The sequence below is a fragment of the Bos grunniens genome, chromosome 16 (genome assembly GCF_055505025.1).
Source record: "Bos grunniens cultivar Pamir isolate PY7600 chromosome 16, Bosgru_T2T1.0, whole genome shotgun sequence".
Lineage (NCBI taxonomy): Eukaryota > Metazoa > Chordata > Mammalia > Artiodactyla > Bovidae > Bos > Bos grunniens.
The window spans coordinates 20163200-20189149 of NC_141180.1; the positions used below are offsets into that span (position 1 = coordinate 20163200).

At 38.0% G+C, this 25950-nt stretch overlaps 1 protein-coding gene and 1 pseudogene across 16 annotated transcripts in view; both read right to left on the reverse strand.

Moving 5' to 3' along the window:
• TDRD5 (tudor domain containing 5) overlaps positions 1 to 25950 on the reverse strand; it is an 85226-nt gene that overhangs the window by 20137 nt on the left and 39139 nt on the right. For all 16 annotated transcript variants that reach the window (XM_086343572.1, XM_086343577.1, XM_086343581.1 and 13 more), the window contains 5 exons: positions 14238 to 14391; positions 13018 to 13226; positions 9547 to 9767; positions 4760 to 4972; positions 3988 to 4054 (listed from right to left, as the gene is read on the reverse strand). In XM_086343572.1, the coding sequence (XP_086199698.1) occupies positions 3988 to 4054; positions 4760 to 4972; positions 9547 to 9767; positions 13018 to 13226; positions 14238 to 14391 (864 nt within the window). The remainder of the gene's footprint in view (positions 1 to 3987; positions 4055 to 4759; positions 4973 to 9546; positions 9768 to 13017; positions 13227 to 14237; positions 14392 to 25950) is intronic.
• On the reverse strand, positions 15862 to 16578 carry LOC147356290 (serine-threonine kinase receptor-associated protein pseudogene; annotated as a pseudogene).

A 25950-nucleotide genomic window follows, 5' to 3' on the forward strand; every position in this document is an offset into this window, starting at 1 on the left:
ACCGTTCCTGGCACCCACGGCCGCAGGCGGGAGCGGCAGCGGGGCCTGGGACCCTGTCCCTCCAGCATCTGAGAAGCCCACTACCCCACCTGCACCCCCTTCATCACCTCTCCCCACAGCAGGTCCTGTGTCTCAAGAGGAGCCCTGACACAAGGGAAGAGCCCACAATCCAGATGACAACAGCAGCTATGGCAGAAGCAAGTCAGCAAAGACCCTGGCACAAAAAGCAGTGACAAACAATGCATGGAGCCACACCTCTTACAGGGAAGGTGGAGGCTGGAAAGTGCCAACTCTCAAATACAACCAGAGGCTGCTGCTGCTGCTGCTAAGTCGCTTCAGTCGTGTCTGACTCTGTGCAACCCCATAGACGGCAGCCCACCAGGCTCCCCGGTCCCTGGGAGTCTCCAGGCAAGAGCACTGCAGTGGGTTGCCATTTCCTTCTCCAATGCATGAAAGTGAAAAGTAAAAGTAAAGTTGCTCAGTCGTGTCTGACAACCAGAGGCAGCTCAGGTAAAGAAACCAAAAACTTAAATGATTGCGCCACCTACTGGAGGAAACCGAAATCCTACTCTGTCATTCAAAACCAGCTCAGGAACACTTCATCAAACACCACCAAGACTCACAGCGACACTGTATCACAAAAAGACAATGACAATTCTCCAGAAACCAAAGTCATGGAATACTTCAATTTAACTGTTAAAGAATTCAAAATAGCTGTTGTGAAGAAATTCAATGAGCAGTGAGAAAGGTAGGTTAATGAGCTCATGAATAAAATTAATGAACAGAAGGAATATTTCACCAAAGAGATTGAAACGCTAAAAAAGAAAAAAAGAAAGAAACAAACAGGACTTTGTTGGTAGTCCACTGGTTAAGAATCCACCTGCCAATGCAGGGGACGTGGATTTGATCCCTTGTCCTGGAAAATCCCACATGCTGCAAGCGCAACTAAGTCTGTGGGTCACAACTACTGAGCCTTCATGCTGCAGCCACTGCAGCCTGTGCACCCTAGAGCCCAGGCTCCTCAACAAGAGAAGCCAAGCAACGAGAAGCCCACATATTGCAACTAGAGCACAGACCACCATCTCACACCATACACACAAATTAACTCAAAATGGCTAAAGATGTAAACGTAAGTGAAAGTCACTCAGTAGTGTCCGACTCTTTGTGACCCTATGGACTATATAGTTCTGGAATTCTCCAGGCCAGAGTACTGGAGTGGGTAGTCTTTCCCTTCTCCAGGGGATCTTCCCAACCCAGGGATCACACCCAGGTCTCCCGCATTGCAGGCAGATTCTTTATCAACTGAGCTATCAGGGAAGCCCAAGACTAAATGTGAGACCTGAGACTAAATAAAGCTCCTAGAAGAAAACACAGGCAGTATGCTCTTTGACATTGGTCTTAGTAATATCTCCTTAGATATGTCTCCACAGGCAAGGAAAACAAAAGCAAAAATAAATAAAAGGGACTATACCAAGCTAAAAAGCTTTTGCACAGCAAAGGAAACTAGCAATATAACAAGACTGTCTACCAAATAGGAGAAGAAAGATTTTTGCTAATGATATATCTGATAAGAGGTTTATCCAAAACATATAAAGAACTCATACAACTCAACAATAACAAAAATAGTCTGGTTTGAAAATGGGTAAAGAAATTGAAGTGACATTTTCCAAAGACAATATACAAATGGCCAACAGGTACATGGAAAGATGCTTAACAGCACTAATTATCATGGAAATGCAAATCAAACCCACAATTTGACAGCACCTTACACCTGTAAGAATGGCGATTATCAAAAAGGTAAGAAATAGAAGTGTTGGCAATGGTGTGGAGAAAAGGGAACTCTCATATACAGTACTGGTGAGAATGTAAATTGGTGGATAGACAAAGACAGTATGCAGATTCCTCAAAAACTTAAGAACAGAACTACTATATGATCCAGCTATCTCACTTCTGGGTATTTATCCAAAGAATATGAAAACACTAATCTGAAAATATATCTGCACCTTCACGTTCTTTGGCATTATTTAAATAGCCAAGATATAAATCAAGTGAAGTGCCCATCAACAGAAGAATAAAGAAGATGTGGTATACAAATATAATGGAATACTGCTCAGCTATTAAAAAAAAAAAAAGATGTTACCTTACCATTTGCAACAACATGGATTGAACTTGACCATTTTATGCTAAGTAAAATAAGTCAGATGGAGAAAGACATATATCACATGATTTCACTCTTGTATTTAAAAACTATTAGACAAACAAACAAAAAATAATGAACAAACCAAACACACAAATATGTACATACGGAGAACAGAGTAATGGTTATCAGAGGGGAAGGAAGGGGGGTGGGCAAAAATGGTAAAGGCGGTGGGGTCATCTGATGGAAAACAAACTTTTGGTAGTGAGTATGTGGTAGGATATATGTACACAGAAGTGGAAATACAATGTTGTACATATGAAACATAATGTTATAACTCAATGTTACCTCAATAATATAGTTTTGTTTCCTAAAGAGTAAATTTGTAAACTTCAATTTCATTAGCAGATGGTTCTAATACTATATTGAAGGCAAAAGGAGAAGAGGGTGGCAGAGGATGAAATGGTTAAATAGCATCACCGACTCAATGGACATGAATCTGAGCACACTCTGGGAGACAGAGAAAGACAGGGAAGCCTGGTGTGCTGCAGTGAGGAGCAGTGAGGCCCTGCTTAGGAGAGTGAGGCACAACTTAGCAACTGAACACCACCACAAATGGAAGCTACTGCTAAGTTATTTAAACAGACCAACATGGGATAATAAATGTGTACAGTATGTATAATTAAGAGTTCTGAGGGGGAAAAAAAACAAAATTAGGTGCATAATTACAACTACACAACTATATGTATCTATATGGATGAAAATGGCTCCTGTTCCATCCCATGCCAAACATCTACAACAATGTCACTAGAGAATTCTTTAAAAAATTTATTTCTGCTTGTGGCAGTTCTCTTTAGTTGCTCCCCAGAAACTAAAGGACAGCATCCAGCATGTACACACTGCTATATTTAAAACAGATATCCAACCTAACCTAAGATAACTGAACTCTGTTCAATGTTATGTGGTAGCCTGGATGGGACGGGAGTTTGGGAGAGAATGGATACATGTATATGTATGGCTGAATCCCTTTGCTGTCCATCTGATCTATCACAACATTGTTTGTTAACTAGCTATATGCCAATACAAAATAAAACGTTTTTTAAAAATAAAGGACAATGTCCAGACTCCTGCACATGGCTGCAGGTCTCCACCTTAGCCTCCTATTTCTCTGACATCATTTGCCATGCACCAACTGCAGCACCCCACTCCAGTACTCTTGCCTGGAAAATCCCATGGACGGAGGAGCCTGGTGGGCTGCAGTCCCTGGGGTCGCTAAGAGTCGGACATGACTGAGCGACTGCACTTTCACTTTCCTGCATTGGAGAAGGAAATGGCAACCCACTCCAGTGTTCTTGCCTGGAGAATCCCAGGGACGGGGGAGCCTGGTAGGCTGCCGTCTATGGGGCCGCACAGAGTCAGACACGACTGAAGCGGCTTAGCAGCAGTGGCAGCAACTGCAGCTCATCCTCTATTACATAGCCAAACAGAACCACTTAAAACTCCTCAAATTTGAGATATTTCATGCTACTCTTCCTTTGCCTGGAATGCCTTTCTTGTTTGTTCAGTTATGATGCTAATCTTCCTTCAAAATTTCATGCAAATGTCACCTCTTTTAAGACACTGTCTCTGATTACGTTGAACAGAAACGAGGGCTGTTCCTTCTGTATTTCTATCATACACTATAAAATTCCCTAGGAAATCTGACACAGTACAATTATTTTTGTCTACATGCCTTTCTCCCATACTGTCTACAATGACTTTCTTTTTCATGTTTTATTTTTTTATCCAGAGAACTTAGAAGATCTTGGCATCAAATGTTTGCTTATTAAATGGGAAGCAAACAAACATACCTCTACTGGTCTCACCCATGCCAAAGAACAAGGGATAGCCTGAGCAGGAAGCTTTGTGTAGCAGCACCTGCAACAGACAGATACATGAATATTTAATCATATTTTAAAACTGCAGTTTATGGAATCTCTTATCCCTTTCTTTAAAAAAAATTATGCATTTTTGGCTGCGCTAGATCTTCTTGCTGCATGTGGGCTTTCTCTAGTTGCAGCAGGTGGCGGCTACTCTTCACTGCAGCGCGCGGGCTTCTCACTGAGGTGGCTTCTCTTTTTGTAAAGCACGAGCTCCAGGCATATGGGCTTCAGTAGCTGTGGTGCAAGTCTTATCCACTTCTTGATTTCAGTTTTTCACACCATTTCAGAGTATTTAATGCATGCATTTTTAAATGAAATGTCTTAACACTTCACAGTAATGTCTAAGAAAGAAATTTGTAAAACATAACAGTCTTTGAAACCATCAAATTAAAATATAGGTGGAAACAATCCAAACTTCATGATATATATATGCAACACTTAGCATGACCCAAAGCATCATTTTCTTAATAAGAGAATGAAATTTAGTCTCATGGTCCATTCAGATTCACAGTCATGTGAGAGAAAACACACGAGATTGTAATCTAACTGTGAAACTAAATGACCATTTGCCAAATCTGCACTACGAAGAAAGGGGTAGAAAGGAGAGAGGCAGGAGAAAAGGAAGAGAGGTCCTAACTCCCCCACAGCTCCAGCATTGTGGTTCAAACCTAAATTGTTCTTAATGAATTTATTAACTCACTTGAGGAACCTCAGGGAAGACTTCTGAACAGTTCCAATGTTTCCAAAATCTGGATAGAACACTTCAACTTCCTGTTTCCCGAGAATTCGATGGATAATGACCCGATACCACCACTTATCCTCAGAAATCCTTACACAACAGAGATGTCCTGGCTGGATAAAACACTCTGGCATGGCATATCGATCAGAAACCAACTGATTAGAATAACAGCGCCTGCAGAATTCCATAAAAGAAATCCATAGAAAAAGAAAAAAATTAAAGATCATTTTTACTGATGTATCAAGAGCAGGAAAGTCTTGGCAAAAGGCAAAGAAAAATTCTCACTTTTTCTGATTTGGTAATGCTTATTATGATACCAATTAATTTTCTTTTTCATGTCCAAATCCTCTCTTTTTACCAATAAACTTTTTCAAATAGAAATTTACTAAGTGATCATTATGTAACATTATACCAAGTATTCTTAGCATACATATATATAGTGATACAGTATATAATATAGTGATATATATAATATATATAATATAGTGATACAGTCAACTTAGAAAAAACAAAGTATGCTTTTGGAGAGATACAAAATAAATTACTCTTATATGTGACACCAATGTAAAAATCAGATTGCTGCTCATGAATAAATCTAGTGAATGAAAACATAAACATTTTATACAGTGTTTACTAACAAAAGACATTATTCAATAGAGAAAAGATAATTTAGAGTGGTAATTCTCTAAGTGCAGTTTACAAATTCCTGGGACCCTGACACACTTTCAATAGTTCATAAGATCAAAGCTATTTTAATATATTGTATTATTATGAAAATAATTATCTGCCCTTTTCACTGGGTTAACATTTGCATTGATGGTATAAAAGCAACTGTGCCTTTGCTTTTACAAAGTTTTACAAAAGGGTAAAACTCCAGGTGCCTTTGCTGAATCAAACCAGTGGCATTCAACTGTACTGCTGCTGCTGCTAAGTCAGCTTCAGTCGTGTCCGACTCTGTGATCGGACAGACGACAGCCCACCAGGCTCCCCCGTCCCTGGGATTCTCCAGGCAAGAACACTGGAGTGGGTTGCCATTTGATTCTCCAATGCATGAAAGGGAAAAGTGAAAGTGAAGTCGCTCTGTCGTGTCCGACCCTCAAGCAACCCCATGGACTGCAGCCTTTCAGGCTCCTCCGTCCATGTGATTTTCCAGGCAAGAGTACTGGAGTGGGGTGCCATCGCCTTCTCCAATTCAACTGTACTAGCAGTCATTCATTTTTCACTGCCATGCATTCCCAATTAAAATTTTTTTAAAGGGAAAAAAAAGGCTAATTTCACTTAAGAATGTCCATGATAAAGCAATAAAAATTATTAAGTGTATTAAATCTCAAACACAGAGTGACTATCTTTTCAATATTCTCTGTAACAAAAAGGGAAGTACAAGTAAAATACTTCCTAAATTGCCTTAAGGAAAAGCACTTATGGATTTCAGTTGTGAACTGAACTAGCTGTTCTGTATGTATGTGCGTGTGGAGTATTGTTTTTAGTTGGAAGATGAATAAGACACTATTAAACACCATTTTTGCTTGAAAGGTCCACTAAGAAACTATGTTTATTCAGATTTGGGTATTTGACACACACTTTCTCAAGAATGAAGTGGGCTTGTCACTTCCAGGAAAATATTTACAGTATTTATTGTCAATGATAAAATTCAAACCTTTCCAATTAAAATTAGGATTTTCGAAATGTTACATCTAGCACTATGAGCTTGACAGCTTTCTAATACATAATACTCTCCTGATGATATCAGAAATACTAATGAGTGTGATTTTTAAAAAATATATGTGTGATGAAACATCCACATTTGGAAGATGTATATAACTCACTGCACCAGTATTTTCCAAAAGACCAATGCATGATGTTCCATTGAGTCTACACTTAGAAGGTCTCTATGCTTACATATATAGTGGAAAGTGACAAACACACTCAAGGGATTAGATCTCATGGTTAAGAGTGCCTGAAGAATTACGGATGGAGGTTTGTGACACTGTACAGGATCCCAAGAAAAAGAAAGGCAAAAATGTTGCCTGAGGAGGCCTTACAAATAGCTAAGAGAAGACACGCTAAAGGCAAAGGAGAAAAGGGAAGATATGTCCATTTGAATGCAGAGTTCCAAAGAATAGCAAGGAGAGATAAGAAAGCCTTGAGAAAGTGAGTGATCCATGCAAAGAAATAGGGGAAAACAATAGAATGGGAAAGACCAGAGATCTCTTCAAGAAAATCAGAGATACCAAGGGAACATTTCATGCAAAGATGGACACAATAAAAGACAGAAACTGTATGGACCTAACAGAAGCAGAAGATATTAAGAAGAGGTGGCAAGAATAAACAGAAGTATTATACAAAAAAGATCTTCATGACCCAGATAATCATGATGGTGTGTTCACTCACCTAGAGCCAGACATCCTGGAGTCCGAAGTCAGGTGGGCCTTAGGAAGCATCACTACCAACAAAACTAGTGGAGGTGATGGAATTCCAGTTGAGCTATTTCAAGTCCCAAAAGATGATGCTGTGCAAGTGCTGCATTCAGTATGCCAGCAAATTAGGAAAACGCAGCAGTGGCCATGGGACTGGAAAAAGTCAGTTTTCATCCCAATCCCAAAGAAAGGCAATGCCAAAGCATGTTCAAACTACTGCACAATTGCACTCATCTCACATGCTAGCAAAGCAATGCTCAAAATTCTCCAAGCTAGGTTTCAACAATACATGAACCAAGAACTTCCAGATGTTCCAGTTGGATTTAGAAAAGGCAGAGGAACCAGAGATCAAATTGCCAACATCCATTGGATCACAGAAAAAGCAAGGAAGTTCCAGAAAAACATCTACTTCTACTTTACTGACTACTCCAAAGCCTTCGACTGTGTGGATCACAACAAACTGTGGAAAATTCTTCAAGAGATGGGAATACCAGGCCACCTTAACTGCCTCTGGAGAAATCTGTATTCAGGTCAAGAAGCAACAATTAGAACTGGACATGGAACAACAGACTGGTTCCAAATTGGAAAAGGAGTACATCAAGGCTGTATATTGTCACCCAGGTTGTTTAACTTACATGCAGAGTACATCATGTGAAATGCAGGGCTAGATGAGGCACAAGGTGGAATCAGGATTGCCGGAAGAAACATCAATAACCTCAGATATGCAGATGACACCACCCTTATGGCTGAAAGCGAAGAGGAACTAAAGAGCCTCTTGATGAAAGTGAAAGAGAAGAGTGAAAAAGTTGGCTTAAAGCTCAATATTCAGGAAACTAAGATCATGGCATCTGGTCCCATCACTTCATGGCAAATAGATGGGGAAACAGTGGGAATAGTGTCAGACTTTATTTTCTTGGGCTTCAAAACCACTGCAGATGGTGACTGCAGCCATGAAATTAAAAGACACTTGCTCCTTGCAAGAAAAGCTATGACCAACCTAGGCAGAATATTACAAAGGTTTGCTGACAAACCTTCGGCAAGGTTTCCCTGGTGGCTCAGACGGTAAAGTGTCTGCCTGCAATGCGAGAGACCCTGGTTTGATCCCTGAGTTGGGAAGATACCCTGGAGAAAGAAATGGCAACCCACTCCAGTACTCTTGCCTGGAAAATCCCATGGACAGAGGATCCTGGTAGGTTACAGTCCACAGGGTGGCCAAGAGTTGGAGACAACTGAGCAACTTCACTTGCCGACAAAGGTCCATTTAGTCAAAGCTGTGGTTTTTCTAGTAGTCATGTATGGATGTTAGAGTTGGATCATAAAGAAAGCTGAGTGCCAAAGAATTGATGCTTTTGAACTGTGGTGTTGGAGAAGACTCTTGAGAGTCCCTTGGACAGCAAGGAGATCCAACCAGTCCATCCTAAAGGAAATCAGTCCTGAATATTCATTGGAAGGACTGATGCTGAAGCTTAAGCTCCAATACTTTGGCCACCTGATGCAAAGAACTGATTCACTGGAAAGGCCCTGATCCTAGGAAAGACTGAGGGCAGGAGGAGAAGGGGGTGACAGAGGATGAGATGGTTGGATGGCATCACCAAGTCAATGGATTTGAGTTTGAGCAAGCTCTGGCAGTTGGCAATGGACAGAGAAGCCTGGCATGCTGCAGTCCATGGGGTCACAAAGAGTCAGACATGACTGAGAGACTGAAATGAACTGAATGCTCACTCTAATAATGCTCTGCTACTGCTGTTTTGAAATTCTTCATTTTAAAACAAGAAGTCTTGCATTTCAAGTTTGCACTGGAGCCTGCAATTATATAGCTAATACTGGATCCATTCAAAGTGCAAAGTTAAAAAATGGATTTTAACATAGTAGGGTTTGAAAAGTTCAAATTCCACATTACATCTAACCTTAAGAAACCACTACTTGTCAACGTTTCATAAACTTTCAAAAGAGTATTCACAATTTTCTGAAAAGGCTGTTAAAATACTCTTTTCCCAACTATGTACCTATTTGAGGCCAGATGTTTTCATAAACTTTCACCAAAAGAATGTATCTCAAGAAATTAAAAACAGAAACAGATACTGAAATACAACTTTCTTCTAGTAAGCCAACTACAGCTATTTGCCATAAAAATATTATATTCAGAAAAATGAACTTATCATGATTTTTAAACAATATTTTACATTTTCGCAGTTTCATTTTTGGTACAATAAATACTGATAAGCAAAGGCTCTTCTGAGTCCTTAATTTTTAAAACCCCTGAGACCAAAATGTTTGAGAACTGATTTAACAAGGTACGTGAAAAATACATTGAAAATAACAGATTCCTACCGCATTTCAATCATCATGTCCTCAAGTAACTCTGATGAATCCCTGCTGTAGATTCGGATGTAGAATTGACTAGGAGAGAGGATATACTCCACAAAGACACCCACGAGGGTACTGGTATCTAATGGGGGCAGTCTGCATAATTTCTTGTCCCGCACAGCATCTGGTGGGATGTCATGATTTGCCACTGCCAAGTTGAGCTGGGATTTGTTAATTTCTACTTGCTACAAATTAAAAACAACAACAACAAAGAAACCACTGTAAATCTTTGAGTAACATGTCAAACTTTGACAATGTTTCTTAAAGTATATTTCATGAGTTACCTTTACTAGAAACATCTGGCAAATTATAAAAATGAAAATTCTTAGGCTGTAGCCCAGATTCAGTGATTCAGAATATCTGGAAGTGAGACCCACAGTTATGCCTTTAAAACAATTTCCAAGATGATCCTTACCTATCTTAAAGTACAAAAAGTACTGTCTTATATTACATAAAGAGAGTTAAAAAGCAATTTATAGATTCAACGCAATCCCTATCAAGCTACCAACAGTATTCTTCACAGAGCTAGAACAAATAATTTCACAATTTGTATGGAAATACAAAAATCGAATAGCCAAAGCGATCTTGAGAAAGAAGAATGGAACTGGAGGAATCAACCTACCTGACTTCAGGCTCTACTACAAAGCCACAGTTATCAAGACAGTATGGTACTGGCACAAAGACAGAAATATTGATCAATGGAATAAAATAGAAAGCCCAGAGATAAATCCACGCACATATGGACACCTTATCTTCGACAAAGGAGGCAAGAATATACAATGGATTAAAGACAATCTCTTTAACAAGTGGTGCTGGGAAATCTGGTCAACCACTTGTAAAAGAATGAAACTGGACCACTTTCTAACACCATACACAAAAATAAACTCAAAATGGATTAAAGATCTAAACGTAAGACCAGAAACTATAAAACTCCTAGAGGAGAACATAGGCAAAACACTCCCCGACATACATCACAGCAGGATCCTCTATGACCCACCTCCCAGAATATTGGAAATAAAAGCAAAAATAAACAAATGGGACCTAATTAACCTTAAAAGCTTCTGCACATCAAAGGAAACTATTAGCAAGGTGAAAAGACAGCCTTCAGAATGGGAGAAAATAATAGCAAATGAAGCAACCGACAAACAACTAATCTCAAAAATATACAAGCAACTCCTACAGCTCAACTCCAGAAAAATAAACGACCCAATCAAAAAATGGGCCAAAGAACTAAACAGACATTTCTCCAAAAAAGACATACAGATGGCTAACAAACACATGAAAAGATGCTCAACATCACTCATTATCAGAGAAATGCAAATCAAAACCACTATGAGGTACCATTTCACACCAGTCAGAATGGCTGCGATCCAAAAGTCTACAAATAATAAATGCTGGAGAGGGTGTGGAGAAAAGGGAACCCTTTTACACTGTTGGTGGGAATGCAAACTAGTACAGCCACTATGGAGAACAGTGTGGAGATTCCTTAAAAAACTGGAAATAGAACTGCCTTATGATCCAGCAACCCCACTGCTGGGCATACACACTGAGGAAACCAGAAGGGAAAGAGACACGTGTACCCCAATGTTCATCGCAGCACTGTTTATAATAGCCAAGACATGGAAGCAACCTAGATGTCCATCAGCAGATGAATGGATAAGAAAGCTGTGGTACATATACACAATGGAGTATTACTCAGCCATTAAAAAGAATACATTTGAATCAGTTCTAATGAGGTGGATGAAACTGGGGCCTATTATACAGAGTGAAGTAAGCCAGAAGGAAAAACATAAATACAGTATACTAACGCATATATATGGAATTTAGAAAGATGGTAACAATAACCCGGTGTACGAGACAGCAAAAGAGACACTGATGTATAGAACAGTCTTATGGACTCTGTGGGAGAGGGAGAGGGTGGGAAGATTTGGGAGAATGGCAATGAAACGTGTAAAATATCATGTAGGAAACGAGTTGCCAGTCCAGGTTCGATGCATGATGCTGGATGCTTGGGGCTGGTGCACTGGGACGGCCCAGAGGGATGGTATGGGGAGGGAGGAGGGAGGAGGGTTCGGGATGGGGAACACATGTATACCTGTGGCGGATTCATTTTGATATTTGGCAAAACTAATACAATTATGTAAAGTTTAAAAATAAAATAAAATTAGAGAGAAAAGCTAAAAAAAAAAAAAAAGAAAAGAAAGTGCTGTGTGACTGGCCGCTCAGGAGACGAGCCTTAAACCCTGAGCACTTGGCTTATTGTAAATCTGTGTTTGACAGTTATGTGAGAAATAAATGTTTTTAAGGTTAAAAAAAAAAAAATGATGTTGATCTTTATTTTATATCAAATGTGGCAGTTGAAATGGAAGACTGTTTTAGGATGCTAATCCTGGAATGAGGCTGGCCATAGCAGAATCCTAAAGAGCTGTTTGTCTTTTTTTAACTATGTAATACATCAACATGTAATATTGATTACATATTACAATAATACATATTGATTATAATACTGTATTATCATCATGTAAATGTTATTTGCAGCTGAGCCATTACGTTTCATATAAATACTTTTCTCTACTGCAAAAAAAAAAAAAAAAAAAAAGTGTGTTGCACACAACTGCTCTGCACAAAACTGAAAACATGGTGCTTCAAATACTTAGGGTGAACTAAGTTACAGCCTAAATAAGATACAGCCTCATCCTAACCAATCCTACCAACAAAGGCAACTTTAAAGAATGGATTAAATTTCAGACTACTTTTCCAACCGAAAATGGGGCTTCTCAAACACTTTCATTCTAAAATATACTATTTTCCTTTAGGCTTTTCTATCATCCTCTAGAAAATACAGCAGGCTCTCCAAATAAAATGTTTTCCTTCCATGAAAGAAGCCAGGTGTAAAGGGCAAAAGGGAATAAGAGGAAGCAACTCATTTCTTAATAATGACAAAATACCTAACAGGAGATGAGAACACAAAAGCGGAGAACTGTGTGTGTGGAGATCAAATAAAAGAGAAAAGCAGCCTACAACCGAGGCTAGGTGCAGGGGCAACGTGCAGCAGTACTGAGAATACAGCTACAGCCAAGCTTCTCAGGTCTTCCCTCTGAAGCCCTGAGGGGTTTTCAAGCCTACAGAAACACATGGACAGAGAAGCAATGTCTGTCAAGCAATGTCATCCTCACACAATAGTCAACTCTTCAAAGCCAACTGAAAACTCTGAAATGAGACTCAAGGAAAGCTAGTTATATAAAAGGCTGAAAACCAGAATAAATGCTATATAAGATGACTTCAGACCAAAGTTCTGGTCTTGTCTAAGAAATCATATTTCCAGAAATAAGACTTTTTCTCAAACAGAAATTTTGTCTAAAGAAACACTCATTCAGTTACTTTTCATAATGCTGAATCTCCAGTACATGAAGACAGACATCAAACCATACTCACCAGCTGCAAAGGTTTTACCACCAGATTAGGCTTCTTGAAAATCTTCTGTTCTGGTTCCTTATGGTTTTTTGAAGGGCAATCCCAAGGAGTCTCCTTGATAACAGCAGTAGACAGTGAATTTCTAGGGGGACTGGACACACAAGCTTTGGCTTCTGTTTTCTTATCTGGTTGAACTAAAAATGAATTTCTGACTGATGACACAGCTCCATCTGAAATGACCAATAGAGAAGCCCATGTGTATCTATTAAAATAATCTGTCAACTATTACTGAGTACATTCTATGTGTCAGGCACTGGGCAGATAATGATAGATATGAACCTGTCTTTGCAGACCTTTCAGTATGGAGAGACACAAGGGAAGTTCCAGATGGGAACAGATCTTACATTATTCATGTTGAGGGCGGAGGTTGGAAGAGGAGTCTGGTAAGGTTTTTTAAACTTTGGTGAAAGGTTTTATTTTTCAACATCCTGATTTCAATTTATTTCTTGTTCAACTCTAGCTATGAACAGTCACTGTTGCTTAATGTACAATATAACTACTTGTACTACTAACGTACAATGGAACCTCAATGTATGTAACCACTTAATATTCCATAATACAATCTCTTACTTTTTAGGGAATTCCCAAACCAATCACATATTTTGTTCAAATTTATATGTTTATGACAATTATAAGAGGTTGACACACTAAAATGGATTCCAGATATATAAAACCATAGCAGCTCCTACAGAAATACACTAGTAACTATACAAAGATGTAGGCACAAGGATACTGAACACTGTATAGTTTATAATACAAAAAAAGGGATACTCTCTACATGTCCATTGATAGGAGACTGGTTAAATGGACTATACTGTACTTACATAAAAGAATTACATGGACTGCTCAGTGCTCAACAACCGGGTTAAGAGCCACTGAACTACCTAGTGTTTCCCCGTGAGAGCATCATTTCAGAAAATGTATTTCTTTAGAATTATTAAAAACTCTAAACAATGAAGAAAGCAAACTTTAAAAACTCAGATTTTAATACAGCAGCATTATTACAACATACATCATCAGGAAGGAGGTCATTATATACAAAACATTTTCAAGGCTAACAGGTGATCTGTTTGGTTGATGTGGTTACAATTAAGGTTGTTACCTAAATGATGCTTTCCTTTTCCTTGTCCTTACAGAGATAATTAAACACCAGGTTTGCATCATACTGTAATACAACTCACCAGAGGCTAGAGGCTTCATATCAGCATCAAACACCAGCAAGTCTTGTTCTCCTTCCCTGAACTCAACATGGAGAATGTCACTAAGAGCTCCAACAAGCTCTATTACATTTAAGAAGCCCAGTTTTTTGGGTGAAAGTTGCTCTTTAAAAATTAACTGTCACAAAAACAAACAAGAAAACAAAACAGGAATATAACATATACAGATGCTTCATGGACAATGCTTTAATTTGGACTTGGACTCCAAACTACATTTGTAGGAGTAAATTCAGGCATTCAATAAACATTTGCTTCCATGTGAGTGTAACACAAACCAAGCAACCTATAATCCCTCACCATAAACTTCTAGGCCAGCTTCAAGTTCCTTTTAGAGCACATGGTAATTAAAAAGAAAATTAGAGGACATTTTTACCTCTCATGTTTCACAATGTATGATTATAAAGCAAAAGTCTTAAAAAAGAGGGGAACACACAAAATACAGAAATCATAATAAAACTGTTGATATTTCTCTATGTTCACAGAAAGAATATTCACGACGACTTTTCACATGCAATAAAATAATACTATTTTTAAATGTTTCCTTAAAACTATGCTTATTATTTCACCCTTGAAGTTGGGATAAATAGGCAAGTGTAAGTGTATTTTCTACAGCACACTGATTTTCTTACCCTGGAAAAATGAAGAATTATACCAAATAGAGACAGAAGAGAATATATGTAAAAGAAATAACAAGTATGTCTGGTTTAAACTGCACAGTGAATTAGTTAAGTTTGTCCTGGCTAATAAAGTGTGTGTGTGTTCAGTTGCTCAGTCGTGTGGCCGACTCTCTGACTCCACAGACTGTAGAGTCCACCAGGTTCCTCTGTTCATGGGGTTTCTCAGGCAAGAATACTGGATTGGGTTGCCATTTCCTCCTCCAGGGGATCTTCCTGACCCAGAGATTGAGCCCACGTCCCTTGCTTCTCCTGCACTGGCAGGAGGATTCTTTACCACTGCACCACCTGGGCCTAATTAGATGTTGGTAGGAAATAAATCCTTGCCCTGACTGACTCACTCACCTTGGAGAAGATCAACAGGAACACAGTGCAAACACTTTTAAAGGACCGCCCCTTGACAAAGGGTGGGATGTCTTAGTTTTAGAGGCATTTTATTGAGACAAGGCACAACAATTAGAAGTAGTGTACAATGAAAGAGATGTCAAACCCGTTGCTTTATCATGTATTCCCTCTTCTTTACAATTAAAGCAAACAAACAAACCCAACTTTCTGCTTTAAGAGAAGAGTCAGAAAAATAAACCAATACATTTCCCCTCTTCATAATAACAGAAACAGCTACCAGAAATCTAACTGTAATAAGAGAAATTGAATGTTGGCTTACATATATTCATTAAAAAGACAACAGACCATCAGACTACACGAGTATAACTCCATCTGTCTTAATCTAATACTCTTATGTTTTCACTCATGGGTATCACCGAGTTGGTAAGTTCTAGCACTGGAGCTTATTCATATTCCTCATTATTTACTGCTCATGTTTGCCTTAAGCAGAGAGTAACTCGGAGGCTGATGCTTCTCTCTGCTTGTTTTAGTCTGTAAGTTGTGTACTATCTGTGGCATCTGTCTGACGCTCAGGCCATAACTTCAGGAGTTGAACTCTAGATGGAATCTGAATTCTCTGAAGCAATTTCTTCTATCTCTTCTTCTGTTGTCTCTGAAAAACTGATCCTCAGCTTTGCCAGCTCACGACTATCTTCAGGAAGCACACCTTTTCAAAGACTATAGGTTTTCCTACCATAATCTGCCACAGTCTCTATGTTCCATCTTCAGAACCACTGGCATAGAGTTCTCCATCAGACCTAAACCTCACAGTGAATGGGACCAAAGTGTCCTTTGTAGGATTCTAATTCATCTTCACTATCATAATCATATTTATAAGGTTTAAAACCTTCACATGCTGCTACAAGAAATTCTCAGGGCAAAGAGATGCAGAATTGATGGCTGCAGGAGCTTCATACGATTTGAGTCCAAACTCACCGCACCATGAAAAGCAACAGATGGTCCATACATCATTACCAGGCACTCCCTGGGACTACATCCCATACTACTGAAGACATCAAAACTTAGAGAGTTCACCTCTGTCATAGTAGTGTGATCCCGAAGTAGAACGGTTTTATCGCCCGCTGAAAGGATCTGTTTATCACCACAGAGCCTTTTTAATACCAGAGGTATGACCATTGATTTCCTTAGGTTCTGTCTGGAAGACCATCTTGTCATCGTCCTTGGACCTGAAGAACATGGACACGAACAGCACTCCGCAGGCATCCTGAATGCGGAACACCGGCCTGCTGCATCACATGTCTGCCAGCATACCAGCCAACTCAGTTACCCTCAGGGGCTCAAGGGGCTTGGTGCTCACTGGCCCTGCCAGTTCCATCTCCACCTTCTCAGTCACTGCCTCCAAGCCCAAAGGGTGGGATTTCTGCAGTGCCTACTTCTTGTTGGTGTAATGCTCTCAGGTCCAAGTCAACTCTTTATGACTTCTCCCAGGACACTTGCAAATGTGGTGCCCTGTATCAGTCAAGTCATAGTTTAAAACAGTCATTATATAGCCAATCATGAATATCCTGAGAGAGAAAGAACTGGTAGAGGACAGAGGAAGGGTGGTAATGAATTAGATTTGGTACCTCTACTTACTTCTTTGTACATTACATACTATGGCTTCTTTCCTTTTTATGTTCATTAGTCTCTTTAAGGGTTTCTTTACCTTCTCTGTAAGTGCCTAGTACTATGAATGTGCAATTCAGCTGAACATAAGACTAGGCTGGGAAGGATTTTTAAAATATAAGTTATCAATTTTTTTGAATAAGTGATATTTGCAAGTTTTTTAAAGGTATATAGCAAAAAGTAAGTCTCCAGTCCACTCTCATTTCTCAGCTGACCAGGAGAGCACCTCCTTGGAGGCAAGCACTACTAATAGTTTCGTGTGGAAACCATCACCAGCAGATTCTTGGGTGAAACTTGCCAGAAACTGTCAACACTTGAATATACATCATCCTTCAGCATAATAGATTACACCTGTTGTATTTTTTAATGAGTTAATACAGAGATATTTCCAAATCAGTACGAAACATAGTTGAGTTTTGCTTTGTGATCCTCAGAATCTTTTAGTACATTAGTTTAGTCCATCAACTTATATATCAGACACATTGCCCTAATACCTGTGTTATGCTATCTTCTCTATATACTCCTACCATAAGGAAGCAATTGACGTTTATTTCTACTTCCACTCTCTTCCATCTCCAATCCATTTTAGTTATCTTATGTTTTTCTAAGAGTTTATGTTTTCAAATATATTACATGATTTAATTTTCTCAGAGTAGATTTTGCAGATGACACTTTCATAGTACAAACTCTATTTTTCGCAAATTGGTAGCTGGACCCAGAGGCTTGATCAGACTCATGCTCCATCCCTTTAACAAAACTATTGGTGATGTCGTATTCTAAAAAGAACACATAATGTCTGGCTGTCTCTATGTTGGTGCTGTTATCGTAGCCATTACTGGTCAATGCCTGATTTACTATTCATTCAGAGTTTTAATACAGTGATATTCTAACTCTATCAATTCTTTTTTATTATTTAGTTGGAATATTTTATAGAGATATGGTCCCCTCATCTGTTATTTGGTTACCCAGTCCTACCAGTTCATTCAGGAAAGACAGGATAAGTAACTGGCTCTTTCTCTTTATTTACCATTTTTTAAGAAAATGAATTAGTTCTCCATCATCTTCCATGATAACCAATTAGTTTTTAACATCATATGAACTCACAAAATTAAACATATTGGATGGGCTTAAGTTCAGTTCTGTTCAGTTCAGTCACTCAGTCATGTCCGACTCTTTGTGACCCCATGAATCGCAGCACACCAGGCCACCTTGTCCATCACCAACTCCCAGAGTTTACCCAAACTCATGTGCATCGAGTCAGTGATGCCATCCAGCCATCTCATCCTCTGTCGTCCCCTTCTCCTCCTGCCCCCAATCCCTCCCAGCATCAGGGTCTTTTCCAATGAGTCAACTCTTCTCATGAGGTGGCCAAAGTACAACTGGAGTTTCAGCCTCAGCATCAGTCCTTCCAATGAACACCCAGGACTGCTTTCCTTTAGGATGGACTGGTTGGATCTCCTTGCAATCCAAGGGACTCTCAAGAGTCTTCTCCAACACCACAGCTCAAAAGCATCAATTCTTTGGTGCTCAGCTCTCTTCACAGTCCAACTCTCACATCCATACATGACCACTGGAAAAACCATAGCCTTGACTAGACGGACCTTTGTTGGCAAAGTAATGTCTCTGCTTTTGAATATGCTATCTAGGTTGGTCATAACTTTCCTTCCAAGGAGTAAGTGTCTTTTAATTTCATGGCTGCAATCACCATCTGCAGTGATTTTGGAGCCCAAAAAAATAAAGTTTGACACTGTTTCCACTATTTCCCATGAAGTGATGGGACCAGATGCCATGATCTTCGTTTTCCGAATGTTGAGCTTTAAGCCAACTTTTTCACTCTCCTCTTTCACTTTTTTTCACATATTATTTTTACTGTTAATCTATATAATTAATACAATATGTATTTTTAATATTTTATCTTTGACCTTAATAAATTCACTCATTAGTTCTAATAGGTTTTCATGGATTCCTTAGTATATTCTATGTAGACAATCATGCTTTCTACAAATAATGAGAGTTTCACTTCTTCAAGTTTTTGTACCTTTTTTCTTATTTTATTACACTGTCTAGGACCTCCAGTACAACACCGAATTAAAGCAGTGCAAATGGACATAGTAGCCTTGCTGATTTTAGAGGGAAAATCTCCCCTATTTCACCATTAAATATGACAAGTACAGGTTTTTCACAGCTATCTTTCATCAGACTGAAGAAGTTCTATTCCTATTTTTGTAGAGTTTTATTGCAAATGGATATTAAGTTTTGGTAATTCTTTTTCTGCATCTACTAAAATGATCCTAAGACTTTCTTCCTTATTCTGTTACCATGGTAATTACATCAGTTCCTTTTGAGATGTTACTCCAACTTTGTATTGCTGGGGGGAAGATATCCTCTTGTTTACATACTGCTGGATTAAATTTACTAATGTTCTGTAGTATTTTTTATTCTATGTAATCATAAACATGATCTAATTGGGGGTTTTTTGGTAATGTCTATGTCAAGTTTTGGTAGCAGGATAATGTATTTATGGAAAATACTCCCAACTCATTCTATTTTATGAGAGAAAGTATGTATGATTAATAAAATCTCCTCCTTAAAAGTTAGATGGAATTTACCAATGAACCATATGGGCCTGGAATTTTTTTCTTCTTCTCCCTTCCTCTGTGGAGAGGTCTTTTTGTTTTTTATTGTTTTTAAATAACAAAAATTCATTTCTTTGATACAGGGATATTCAGATTTTCTATTTCATCTTGTCTCAGCTGGGTAATTCGTGTCTTTTGAGGAATTTTTCCATTCCATTAAGTTGTCAAATGATAGGCACAGTTGTTCATAAAATTTTATTGTCCTTTTAACATCTGTTAAGATGATAATGATATAATCTCTTTCCTGACATTGGTATTTGTATCCTCTTTTTTCCTAATTTAACTAGCTAATGGTTCATCAATTTTGGGATCTTGCAATGAATCAATATTGGCTTTCTTAATTGCTGCTATTGTATTAATGTCTATTCTTAATTTTATCATTTCTTTTCTCCTACTATTTTGACTTTACTATTTTCTCCTACTATTTTGTAATTCCTTTTTCTTTTTTAAAAAATGAATTTATTTATTATAATTGGAGGCTAATTACAATATTGTGGTGGGTTCTGCCATACATTGACATGAATTAGCCACGGGTGTACATGTGTCGCCCCGTCCCGAACTCGCCTCCCACCTCCTTCACCATTCCATCCCTCTGGGTTGTCCCAGTGCACCAGCTTTGAGTGCCCTTGTTTCATGCACCAAACTTGGACTGGTCATCTATCTCACATATGGTAATATACATGTTTCAACACTATTCTCTCAAATCATCCCACCCTTGCCTTCTCCCACAGAGTCCAAAAATCTGTTCTTTATATCTCTTTTGCTGTCCCTTTTGCTGTCTTACATATAGTATCATTGTTGCCATCTTTCTAAATTCTATATATATGCGTTAATATACTGTATTGGTATTTTTCTGACTTACTTCACTGTGTATAATAGGCTCTAGTTTCATCTACCTCATTAGAACTGACTCAAATGCCTTCTTTTTAATAGCTGAGTAATATTCCATTGTGTATATGTACCACAACTTTCTTATCCATTCATCTGCCAATGGACATCTAGGTTGCTTCCATGTCCTCGCTATTGTAAATAGTGCTGCAGTGAACATTGGGATACACGTGTCTCCTTCAATTCTGGTTTCCTTGGTGTGTATGCTCAGCAGCGGGATTGCTGGGTGGTCTGGCAGTTCTATTTCCAGGTTTTTAATGAACCTCCACACTGTTCTTCATAATGGCCATACTAGTTTGCATTCCCACCAACAGTGTAAGAGGGTTCTCTTTTCTCCACACCCTCTCCAACATTTATTGTTTGTAGACTTTTTGATAGCCATTCTGACCAACGTGAGATGGTACCTCACTGTGGTTTTGATTTGCATTTCTCTGATAATGAGTGATGTTGAGCATCTTTTCATGTGTTTGTTAGCCATCTGTATGTCTTCTTTGGAGAAATGTCTGTTTAGTTCTTTGGCCCATTTTTTGACTGGGTTGTTTACTTTTCTGATATTGAGCTGCATGAGCTGCTTGTATACTTTTAAGATTAATTCTTTGTCAGTTGCTTCGTTTGCTATAATTTTCTCCCATTCTGAAGGCTGTCTTTTCACCTTGTTTATAGTTTCCTTTGTTGTGTAAAAGCTTTTAAATTTAATTAGGTCCTATTTGTTTATTTTTGCTTTTATTTCCATTACTCTGGGAGGTGGGTCATAGAGGATCCTGCTGTGATTTATGTCAGACAGTGTTCTGCCTATGTTTTCCTTTAGGAGTTTTATAGTTTCTGGTATTACATTTAGATCTTTAATCCATTTTGAGTTTATTTTTGTGTATGGTGATAGAAAGTGTTCTAGTTTCATCCTTTTATAGGTGGCTGACCAGTTTTCCCAGCACCACTTGTTAAAGAGATGGTCTTTTCTCCATTGTATGTTTTTGCTTCCTTTGTCAAAGATAAGGTGTCCATAGGTACATGGATTTATCCCTGGGCTTTCTATTTTGTTCCATTGATCTACATTTCTGTCTTTGTGCCAGTACCATACTGTCTTGATGACTGTAACTTTGTAGTATAGTCTGAAGTCAGGCAGGTTGATTCTTCCAGTTCCATTCTTCTTTCTCAAGATTGCTTTGACTATTTGAGGTTTTATGTGTCTCCATACAAATTGTGGAATTATTTGTTCTAGTTCTGTGAAAAATAGTTGGTAGCCTGATACAGATTACATTGAATCTATAGATTGCTCTGGGTAGCATATTCATTTTCACTATATTGATTCTTCCAACCCATAAACATGGTATATTTCTCCATCTATTTGTGTCATCTTTTATTTCTTTCATCAGTGTTTTATAGTTTTCTATATACAGGTCTTTTGTTTATTTAGGTAAATTTATTCCTAAGTGTTTTATTATTTTTGTCACAATGGTGAATGGGATTGTTTCCTTTCTCATTGTTAGTATATAGGAATGCAAGGGATTTCTGTGTATTAATTTTATATCCTGCAACTTTAGTATATTCATTGATTAGCTCTAGTAATTTTCTGGTGGTGTCTTTAGGGTTTTCTACGCAGACATTCCTCCTCCTTTTTCTGGCTTATTCAGGTAGACCTTTAGGTCAATGATAATTTTATACCTTTCTTTTCTTCTAATTTAGGCATTTTATTTTAATTTAGGCATCTTAAAGCTATAAATTTCCCTTTTAGCACTGCTTCAGCTGCATCTCACAATTTTTGATATATTTCAATAGCATTCAATGGAAAATACTTTCAAATTTCCCTTATTCTATCTTTAATAAACTGTTTAGTTATATTTAATATTTTACCAACAATAGAAAAGAAAATGAAAAAGAATATATACATATATATATATTTTTGAATAACTTTGCTATACACCAGAAACTAACACAACTTTGCAAATCAACTATACTTCAATTTAAAGCAGTAAGTTATCTGGAAGAGAACTGTTTAATTCCCAAACTTTCTGGAGGGTTAATACTTAGGGAACTCACTATATTGATTTGTAATTTAATTCCAATTAAAGTATTGGAATATACTTTAATTGGAGTATCTTAAAGAACATACTCTAAGATTTCAGTATTTTGTTTAGACTTATTCTATAACCAACTACATGGTCTGTCTTGGCAAATGTATCTTCCAAGTATACTTGAATACAATGTGTATTCTGCAGTTGTTGGGTACAGTGTTCTATAAAAGTCAAAAACAGATCAAGATGATAGAAAGTATGGCTCAGATTTTCCATGTCCTTATTCATTTTTTTGACTATTTTATCAACTGCCAGAAAGAGAAAATCCCTATAATTGTGGAAGTTAATCCATAATTAATTCTGTTAATTTTTAGATCATTTATCTTAAAGCATTATTAGGTGAATACACATTTGACCACTCTGTCTTCCTGATTAACCCTTTATAATTACAAAATGTCTCTCTGTCTCTGATAATACACTTTTCCTTGAAGTCTCCTTTACCTGATTTTTTTAAGTCAATTTTTTAGTTCTTTTATGCTTATTATATATATATCTTTTTCACCTTTTACTTTCAACCAATTTATGTCTTTTCTACTAATAGTATATTTCTTATGCATAGCATTTAGTTGCATTCTGCTTTTTCATATCTCATAACTTCATTAATTTTAATATATACTCCATTATATTTATGAAATTATTAATATAAGTGGATTTACAGATACCATTCTTTAAATTGAATATAGTTGCTTTACAATGTTGTGTTGGTTTCAGGTGTATAGCAAAATGGTTCATTTCACATATACATATATATTTTTTTCAGATTCTTTTCCTTTTTAGGTAATTACAAGATATTGAATACAGTTCCCTGTGCTATACAGTAGATCCTTGTTGTCTACTTTTTTCATATATATTAGTATGCATCTGTTAATCCCAGATATATCCCTCTTTCCCTTTCCCCTTTGGTAACCATAGATTTTCTATGTCTGTGAGTCTGTTTCTGTTTTGTAAAGAAGTTCACTCATGTCTTAAGATTTCACATAGAAGTGTTATATGATATTTGTCTCTGACTGACATCACTTGGTATGATAATCCCTAGGACTATCCACGTTGCAGCAAATGGCATTATTTTATTCATTTTATGGCCAAGTAATTCCATTGTGTGTGTATGTATATATATACACATCTTCTTTATCTATTCATTTGTTGATGGACACTTAGCCTGCTTCCATGTCTTGGCTATTATAAATAGTGTTGCAAAGAACACTGGGGTGCATGTATCTTTTTGAATTATCATTTTCTCTGGATATATGTCTAGCAGTGGGATTGCTGGATCATATGGCAGCTCTATTTTTAGTTTTCTAAGGAACATCCATACTGTTTCTCCATAGTGGTTGCACCAATTTACATTTCCACCAACAGCACAGAAAGGTTCCCTTTCCTCCACACCCTCTCCAGCATTTATTTATAGATTTTTTGATGATGGCCATTCTGACTGGTGTGAGGTCATACCTCATTGCATTTGCATTTCTCTATTAACCAGTGCTGTTGAGCATCTTTCAAGTGCCTGTTGGCCCTCTGTATGTTTCTGAAGAAGTATCTGTTTAGGTCTCCTGCCCATTTTTTGATTGGGTTGTTTTTCATATTGAGCTGCATGAGTTGTTTGTATATTTTAGAAATTCAGCCCTTGCTGTTCATACTGTTTGCAAATATTTAATCCTATACAGCTACCATTTTTGCTATTTAATTTCTGATTCCATCTGTATTTTATTTCTCTCAAAATTTGTTCCTCTGTTGTCTTTCAAGCAAAAAAGCTGAACAGTAAACCCATTCTTTCTTTGAGTTTATTAGGTATTTTTATACAATTCCATTTTAATGTATCTAGTGGCTTTATACCTATAACTCTGCATTACTTATTGTTCTCTACACCCTTAACTTTTCAGTATTACTGTACTACTTCACAAAAAAACACAAGAACCTTGCAAACTATACTTCCATGCACTTACTGCCCCTTTGTCTATTCAAAGCTATGGTTTTTCCAGTAGTCACGTATGGATGTGAGAGTTGGACTACAAAGAAAGCTAGACCACTAGTTAGACCACTTGGTACTGTCCTACAGGTCTCTCCAATTCTCCGTTTGTTTTTCTTTCCGGCCATGCTGCACAGTTTGTGGTATCTCAGTTCTCCAGCCAGGGATCAAACCCAAGTCACAGCAGAGAAAGTGCCAAATTCTAGACACTATGCCAGCAGGGAACTCCCAGATTCTGCTATTTTTTTTTTTTTTGGCTGCACTGGGTCTTCGCTGCTGTGCATAGGCTCTCTTGGGTTGTAATAAGCGGGCTACTCTCTAGTTGTGGTGCACAGGCTTCTCCTTGAGGTGACTTCTCTTGTTGCAAAGCATGGGCTCTGGGGCTTCCATAGTTAAGCTTAGTTGCCCCACAAGAAGTGGAATCTTCCTGAAGCAGGGATCAAACATGTGTCCCTGGTACTGGCAGGTTGATTCTTAATGGCTGAACCACCACAAAAGTCCCCAGGTTCTGCTTTTTAAAAAATTTTTTTCATTTATTTTCTCTCTCTGTTCTTCAGATTGGATCATTTCTACCAATCTGTTGGGGTTCACTGATGCTTTCTTCTGCCATTTCCAATTTGTTCTTAAGATACTGTAGTGAAATTACTTCAGATATTTTATTTTCAGCTCTAGAAAATCATTTGGCTTTACAGTTTCTTTTTCTCCACTGAGGTTTCTTATCCATTTGTTCAATATGAATACATATTGCATTATATTCTTTTTAATGTGGTTTTAAGAATTCCTTTAAAACCTTTTTGCTAACTTCAACATCTGCATCATCTCAGTATCAGTTTCCATCGATTACTTTTTCTCTTCACCAAGAGTCACATTTTCTTATTTATTCAGTAATTTTCGCTTGTATCTGGGACATCATAATAGGTAAGCTGTAGACTGTGGAATCTTTTATGCTTCTTCTGAGAGTACTGCTTTTCGCTTAAATTTAATAGGGAGTTAACCTAACCTTAAACTCAAAACTCTGACCCCCTGTGTTGGGCCACAGCTGAAAGAGATTCAGTTCTTTCAGCCTTACTAGGCTTCTGCTGGTCTGCCCCAGGCATGTGTAACTCAAGAATCAGTCAGAGATTTGAGCAGAATTTACGTGCAGTATTTGATGCTCCCTCTCTATCCCATGACTTCTTCCCTCATCTTCCAACTGCTTGGCTTCCCTGGTTGCTCAGATGGTAAAGAATCTGGCTCCAATACAGGAGACCAGAGTCTGATCTCTGGGTGGGGAAGATCCCCTGGAGGAGGGAATGGCAACCAACTCTAGGATTCTTGCCTGGGAAATACCATGGACAAAGGAGTCTGGAGGGTTTCAGTTCATGGGGTCGCAATGATTTCTTTCGTCATTTTTCAACTGCTTATGTAGCTCCAACTCAGAGGCAGGTAAAA